This window comes from Ostrinia furnacalis, unplaced genomic scaffold (assembly GCF_004193835.3).
Source record: "Ostrinia furnacalis isolate ACB-3 unplaced genomic scaffold, ASM419383v2 OfSCF2106, whole genome shotgun sequence".
Classification (NCBI taxonomy): Eukaryota; Metazoa; Arthropoda; class Insecta; order Lepidoptera; family Crambidae; genus Ostrinia; species Ostrinia furnacalis.
The window spans coordinates 826,656-835,292 of NW_021132345.1; the positions used below are offsets into that span (position 1 = coordinate 826,656).

The window sequence follows — 8,637 nt, forward strand, 5'->3', positions numbered from 1 at the left end:
TTTACTACCGTTCGTTTGTTTCTGCTACGGTTTTTATTAGTGCGGACCATACCCGTAACAACATTTAGAAAGATTCGTTCGTAAAAGCAACTTTACTAGTTCATGATAGAGCTTGAATTGTAATGGCCTATGTTTACGAGCCCGAGTAAATAAATCCGGCAAGTTTAATGCAAAACTTTTGGTTTACGCTTTATGGTAAATATTTGGTGTAACGTCGTATAACTGTTTTATAGATCTAGTAAAATGTTTGGTTTAATTGTGCTAGGTCAAGAGCGCGCGTTCGACAGCCGTCCTTGCGACGGATAAATATTATTGTCTAAGCGGGCTTCCTCTGTTCAGTGTTTGTGAATTGTGGATGATGCGGACTGGGGGCTCGTGGAGTGCAACGACCTGTCTTCAACATTCGCCGCAAGTTTTTACTGACTGATGTTTTTAAAAGTGATTAAGAATTGACGATGTAGGTAGGTAGTCAGTCACTCACCATACGAAAGCTCAACCAATTGATGGAAAATTGTATCTAGCGATTTCTAAATCTGAAAAACAAAACACGGAGATGCTCTGAAATTCAGCTTTGAATTATACCCGTACAAATAGGTAGGGCATAATGAGACGGCTTGCCAATAAGCGAGTGTGTAGAGCCGGCGTGGGAGTGCCGCTGCGGCGGAGGGGGTCGGGGGCGGGCCTGGGCGGCGCGGGCGCACGGTGGGCGGCGCACTGTGCTCCGACCAGCGCTCCGAAGCGCACGCGCCGCGCACCGCACGCATGAAGACCGAGGACCAAACCACCGAGGAGGCGGCGCGCCGGGCGCCTGCCACCAGACGCCAAGAAAAACCACCCTACTCCTACATAGCCCTCATCGTCATGGCCATCAGGCACTCGCCCAACAAACGGCTGACCCTCAGCGAGATATACGCGTTCCTCCAACAGCAGTTCCCGTTCTTCCGCAGCTCCTACCAGGGCTGGAAGAACTCCGTGCGCCACAACCTGAGCCTGAACGAGTGTTTTGTGAAGCTGCCGAAAGGGCTGGGTCGGCCGGGCAAAGGGCACTACTGGACGATCGACCCGTCGTCGGAGTTCATGTTTGAGGAGGGGTCGTTCAGAAGAAGGCCGCGAGGGTTCCGCCGCAAGTGCCAGGCGTTGAAGCCTCAGTTCGGGAGCGGGGGTTACTTGAGTGGAAGTGGTGTGGCGGCGCTGCCTCCGTCGCAGGGTGGTTTTGAGTTGGCGGGCGGGAGTGGTTCTGGCGGCGGGGGGTCTTCGCTGGACTACAGCTCGTGCGCGTACCCGCACGCGGGGTCCTCGGGGCAGCAGCTGTACGGCGGCGAGTACTGCGCGTACGGCGTGGAGCGCGAGTGGCCGCTGTACGGCGGCGTGGACGGCTACCGGCCGCCGGCGCCGGCGCTGCCCGCCCACCACGAGCTGCCTGACCTCATACCCAACTACCAGTACGCCGTCACCAACGAGCATGGTGAGTCTTTGATTTATAATTCATAGTAAAGCTGAGCGTGACCGTAGACAAGAATTTTCATTAATGGTTTTTAACCCTTGCTCTGCAAACATTTATTTAAATATAACCAGTACCTGTTTTGGACAACATTTTTCAAAACCTGTAGAAATGTTTAATAGTTTAAGCTGATTTCATTGGACAGGCAACTTTTTATTCCTATTTTCTGAATATTATAACCAGGAACGTAGCAAGGTAACCTTAAGTACGAGGAAAAGCTTGTTTAGGTTTTATCAGGTCTAAATACCTATATTTCACCAAAAAAATGTGCATGTAAAAAGTTGCCAAGACGACCTGCATCGGTAATCTTAAAAATCTTTCTCTCATTTATCCACTGAGACAAAATTCGAAAAAAATCTTTGAGTAGCTTATAATGGTCATCGGTTCATTAAGGTTATGCAAGGATAAATTATAAGGATAATTTCTAACTAATAAGGATAAAGAATATCTTATTTAGAAAGTAAACTGTTTGCTAAATGTTGATATTATTACATACAAAGATGAAACAAACTATAGCATGACCTGATTGATATTTTCCTTAATTTATATTCGGGCACATTTTCCAAAATCTTTAAAATTATTAGTGTTTATAGAAATGTTAAGAAAATAATAAATATCACTTACCCACTTATTGAAGGCACAGGTTTCTTTGTGGAAATATTGTGTTACCTATCATTTATGGAATAAAGAAAACTAGAGGCAGATAGGATTTTTTTAAATGAATTCAGTCCAATCCAGTTAAAAATGTTTTAATTCATGAACAACATTCAGCTTAATTTATACTTACTACTACCTATATTTAAAAACTTACTTACAAATCATCAAATATACTACAAAAGAAAAAAAAAGGCTTATTTTTTATTATTATAAGAATAATAATAAAAAAATAAGTTTGCTCCTTCAGACCTTTACATGTCTTACAATCTTTTTACCCTATCAGTATAACAAAATGGGGCCCGCCTGCCAACAGTGGGGATTATGGCAAAACCCTCCACTATAGTGGAGGAAGCTCATAGTCCAGCAGTGGACTGTAAAGGGCTATTGATGATGATAACAAAGTAGGGGTCTATTGCGCAACATTGAATCACAACTTAATTTGCACAATCAACTTAAGATTATCAGTTAAGTCACACGCAGGTGCCGACTTCAGCTATCTGTAACAATAGAAACATAATTAAGATACGACGGCACATCAAGTCAAACATTATAGTATCTTATTACAGTAGGTATAGGTTCTACTTTGCAACAAATTGTTTATTGTGAACTTAAATGTTTACGTGAGCTTACAATGTTGCCCGTCAGTTTCAAGAAGACTCCCTAATTATGATTCTTCTATGACGTCACTGCTTACGTCAAATAAAAATGGGAGCATGTTTTCCATTTGATAACCCTTATACGGGCATGGATTTAAAGAAATCTCACTGTTTTCAGATCTTAAAACGTAATATTAAACATTAAAGTGGTAAACTAGTCTCGTAAAGGGCTAACGCTTCACAAACATTACTATGAGGTCTCACAGTGCGCGTGGACGCACTGGGTCACATACGAACCAATCACAAAGCTCTATTCAACGCTGTGCGTTCGATTTGCTGCTTCACTTAAGCAAGTATCGTTTGTGAATGCGGATATACACGATTCGTAAAGGGCTTCATTTTGATACATAACTTCCTCGCCTTTGAATCCTTCAAATCACAAAAAATCTAACTTTACTCTTTTCGTTACTGGGCAAATGTATAATTTTTTGATAAATAATGAAACAGAAATTTGGAAAATACGCTGAACAATAGCGTCTTTAGGCATAAATTTTAAAAGATTGCGAGTTTCTTGCGCTGATTCCAGTCGTCAGACTGGCCAATATAGACATCAAATTCAAATTGTTTATTTGCATACTATGTGTAGGTACATTAAGGGTCTTATCACTAATATCTAAGCATAGTAGGGTTAATGCAATGTAGGATTTTATAAAATAGCGCTCTTTAAAGGCTGATTTACACGTATTAAGTAGTTAAGTAGGTAGGATCACTTAAAATTAAGTTAAAATTTTGTTACCGTAATCAGACTTACTAAAAGCCATCTCACAGAAAATAAATGATATTAATTTATTGTATGTACATTGTACATTTTGAGTTTGGTCAATAACTTTGTTTCATGTGACCCTATGATTGTGGGTTAAGAGCTGCTTTTAACCATTAATTTGTCAAACAAGTTTCTGATACAAAATAAATTATAAGCAATACGTGTGGGCTGTTACGGTTCCACTAATGATCCGGGACCAACATGACTCATGCGACAAAAACTTGACTGCAATTCAGATTTCAGATGCGTGATGATGATTGATGAATTTATTATTTGAAACTAATTAACATTTTAATATTTTTTCAGTCTTTTTTATTCGAAACTAGCTGACCCGGCGAACTTTGTTCCGCCTTAATGGCAATAAATAAGCAGACTTTTTTTTTATTTCGAACGGGATAAAAAGTATCCTATGTCCTTCTCCTGGCTCTAAACTACCTCCCTGACAATTTTCAGCTAAATTGGTTCAGCCGTTCTTGAGTTATAAGTGGAGTAACTAACACGACTTTCTTTTATATATATAGATATAGATGTCCTAATTAATCAAATAAGTATTTGATTTCTATTAAAATTCCCCTTTCAGTGCTGCTCACCACTTCTTGTTACTATTTTAATTTTAATGTTATATTAATCTGTGATTGAATAAATAACTGTTTAATTTTTTTTATTGTAATATATTCAACCCAAATACACCGATCGTTTTAATTATTATTGAAAGGGGACGTTTTTCACATTCGTGCGAAGGAAAATCGTGCGAAACTACTACTAACCCGTTTTGCATGATATATACAATGCATTAAAAATCAAAATAAAAACAAGTTTACATTTTTATTTCACCAAGACATTATTGATTCACATAGTTTTATTTTTGCGGGAAACAAACGCCTTTTATTGATTATTATTAACTTACCATTAGAATTATTGCTAACTAGCTTTTTCCCCTAAATTTTGTCTGTCACAGATCGTCATAAAACGACTTACGGAAAAAATCTTAAGGATCAATTTATTATCATCTCATCACGGAATAAGCTGATAGACTTGACATAATACACCCCAGAAGCTTGTAGTTGTGACAGCAACATCTACAAAAACTTATCTACAGGAACTGCTGAATGCTGATCGTTCCCATGACTCATGGCTATCATCAGGCCCGTAAATTGTGTCGACCGCACTCGACTAGCGATGACACGTGAACTCGGCTGCGTCGACTCACTTCGCCACTCGAGTGCGAGTTATCGAAAAGCTATTCCAATTATGACCCTTCAATGATTTGGTTTCTGTTACCGGTGACGCTTGCCACTTGAGATGTTGAATGCTCGGAACATTTTTTGTAAATTTTTTAGTGCGAGGTTAATAATTATTTTAAGACTAGGCGCAGACCATCCATTTTTAGTTGGCCGATAGTTGTGCCCGATTTTAAATTGTATGAAGAATCGGCCAAATCGAATCGGCGTATTGTGCGCACTTCCTTAGATGCCCATATTGATCACCTGCCCGACTAAACTATCGGACGACGAAAAATCAATAGTCTGCGCATAGGCTAATTCTTACTACAGGTAGTAATTTTATTAAATTGATTCTAATGATGTAATGTTAGTTACATTAATATCACGGATTTTGTATAGTATAGTATTCACCTTGATAATGTTATTCAAGTTCACCAATTTATGTTTTCTTCACTTGTCAATCAGGATTATTCAGGATACAAAGTCCTCACAATTTACTTTTCAATAAAAGATTACGGCGCTCACTTGCACAGTCTTCACATATTTCGAGTCTATAAAAATGCGGCGTGTAAATGCGACCTTTATTGTTTTCGCGAACGACGTCTACATACCATTGGCGTGGTCGTTCAACTGAAGGGTGAGGAATGCCCAGGTGGCTCGCGCACGTCGCATATCGATCGTGGTCTCTGCGCCTTGGTATTGACGTTCTGGGGAACAGGCGCGACCGGGCTACCAGGGCCCCATGAAACGCAGGAGCTGTCTAACGGAGGGTGCACTGTTTCCACTGTCCAACGGAACGCAAATGCCGTACTAGGGACAGGTTAAGCGACAACTTAGGAAAAAAAATTACGTTTATTAAGAAGAATTTTTAGCATTGGTATTCTAATGAGTCAGTTTTAATCATATGTTGACTTACGTCATTAAGTTCAATGATTTATAGTATGCTACATTAGTAAACATTAACCCCCTTACTAATAAAATTTACACACTCATTGATCACACGTGATTTATTATGGAATTAAGTTATTTTAAAACAGTGTTCAACAAGTGATTAACTTTTTATTAGTAAGGGGATTAATGTTTACTCTCTAAACTTTACCTTAAATGAAAATATTTTCAAAATAAGATGTAAAGTTTTGAAACAAACCAGTTGATCCTCAGTATGCATATTATTAGTCAATGCCAGAATCAAGTTCGTTCGCTTCAGCCAAATGACGTCCACTGCTGGACAGAATCAAGTATCAGTCATTAATTTGTCACAGTATGCATAATATTAATTTGTCAATGCTAGAATAAATAAATAAAATAATATCTTTTGACAATTTCACACAGCGCTACCCAGCCCCAAAGTAAGCAATTAATATGCTTGTGTTATGGGTACTAGATTAACGGCTATACTATGTACATAATTATACTTTTTTTAAATACATACATAATAATATTATACATAGTAACACCCAGACCCGTCACAGAAATTAAAATTCATCATTTCAATTTCTGCCCGGCCGGGAATCGAACGCGGGACCTCTCGGCATAGTAGTCCGTTTTATAACCACTACACCAAACGGCCGACTGAATCAAGTATCATACATTATTGTCGCATGAATCGTGGTGCTTAATATTCATTCAATATATTTTCCAAACATCATTAATTATCAAATTATTTTGCAGTCATATCTCAGAAACGAGAAATATTATTGATATCGTACGGATTTACGGGCACACACTACACTTTTAAGTGACGTAGGAGAATGCGCGAAGCGCAGATTGCATTATTATTGATTTTCGCAGCGGTACTTATACGTCACAGGATATGACCAACGAAACGCGTCTTACACTATTAGCTCCTTTTTTGTCAAATATAATTCCCCATTATCACTGTTTTAGCGTATTAACACTAAAGTAATCAGGTCTAGGTTTAATACTAGATATTCATTTGATATAACTTTTGATAAAAAAATGCGTAATTTAGGAAAGGCTCTCTTGACCGGAAGTGAGAGAAAGGCAGCGGGCTATTAGTAAAGCTCTTTGGATTTATGCGTTCCTGGTACCGAAGTGGACAAAAAACCCATGCCTATAGGAATTTCCACGTGTTCTTGGCTGCATATTGCACCATCCTTCACCTATTGACTCCGCCTACTTTATCATGAATGGAAAAGCGTTTTTTTTTACCTTATAGTAAGGTATTCGCTGTTTTCGTTATCTCCCGGCATGAATATGGCTTAAGGGAACTTGATGTTTATCCAAAATCCGTGTTACAGATTAAACGGTAATTTTATTTAATGACTGTTTGACTGATAATTCTCATCGCAATGTGGAATGTAATGTGACTTCATCCATAATAATCAATCGTATGGACTTGTGACCACACTGGTTATAATGTGACGTAAAATTCGCTGATAATTTTATTGTTTTTGCAGCGATAGTAACGTCATTTCTTGTGAGCTTAACATAAAAGTGAGCTAAGTAACAATTTTATAACTAAATGTGTTTAGTTTACACATAATCATTATTGGAATTTAGACTTGATATTCAAGAGACATAGGCTGAGTTGCACCACTAAACTTTAACGGTAACTTTAACGATAACCGGTAGTTTTTCTATGGAGTTTCATTTTTGAGGTTTGTCAAAGTTAAAGTAAGATGGTGCAAGCAACTCGGTCTTATTTGTTAACACGAAAAAATAACTTACGAACGGAAATTGTCCGAAAGTAAGAAAGTGACGAGAAGAAGCATAGGCCATAGCTCTTTAGATTCATGCTTTCCTAGTACTAGTGTAATAAAATTTAACTTTATCTTGTACTGTGTTGTGGACTTTTATGAATGCTCCATTTATGAATAGAACTCTTGATAAGAAAATGCGTAATTTAGAATAGGCTCTCTTGACCGGAAGTGTGTGAAAGGTAGCGGAATTTAAATGATGAATTTTTAATTTCTGTGACGTGTCTGGGTGTTACTATGTATAATAAAAATTATTTAAGTATGTTTATATCCGTTGTCTAGTGCCCATAGTACAAACTTTGCTTAGTTTGGGACTAGAACTTGGACGAATAAACCACTGGACGCGTAACGAGTGACGTTTTCGTCTTTACCCCGCTAGCACTTGCCAAGGCTAATTTGCCATGGTAAATGTTTTCAGGTTGTCAGTATGACGCGAGCTCTCGAAGAGTAAAGTTATCACGAAAAATGGGTAAATGCGCCGTACTTTTTTGTAAAAATTATACCAATCACTCAAAGAATGTTTCTTCTCACGCGTAATTACATTTTCAACCTATTAAAGTAGCTATTTTTTCGTAAAATAAATAAAATTTGATATGTAAACAAAATATAATTACGTAATTTTAAAAAGTTCTCATTGTACAGGTAAATGCTTAAAACATGTGGCATATTTAATTTGGTTGGATTATATGCTTCATTCATTCGTTCACATTTATTTTTTATGATGTATAGGGCTTGAAAATTGTCGATAAACTTATCGAAACTGATATTATTCAAATTAATTTTAGATTTCCAGTGGATCTAAATACCCCCCCCCCTATCACAATCACTCAAAACTTTCATAAGTTTCAAGATATGACCAATTTTATTTGCGTCTTAAGCTCATTTACCTCTGGTGTCAACGTGACGTGCTAATTTTGGGACACCCTGTATAATACACAACACAAATATTAAAGTGTTTTACTCACTACCGTATTCGTAAGCATCATCCAGCCAAGACATAGGTAGGTACTCACCAAAAATAAAATTGGTTTGCAAGAACTTTGCAATGCGGCAATCAATACATAAGAAGGATGGTCTGCTTATAGAACTTCTAACACAATATCCCAATTTCAAAATC

At 38.0% G+C, this 8,637-nt stretch overlaps 1 protein-coding gene across 1 annotated transcript; it reads left to right on the forward strand.

The window, feature by feature from the left end:
- The first annotated feature begins 694 nt into the window (after nt 1–694).
- LOC114354685 (forkhead box protein F1) lies at nt 695–1,491 on the forward strand. The gene has a single exon (XM_028307195.1). The coding sequence runs from the start codon at nt 763–765 to the stop codon at nt 1,489–1,491; it is 729 nt and encodes a 242-aa protein (XP_028162996.1). The 5' UTR covers nt 695–762.
- The last annotated feature ends 7,146 nt before the right edge of the window (nt 1,492–8,637 follow it).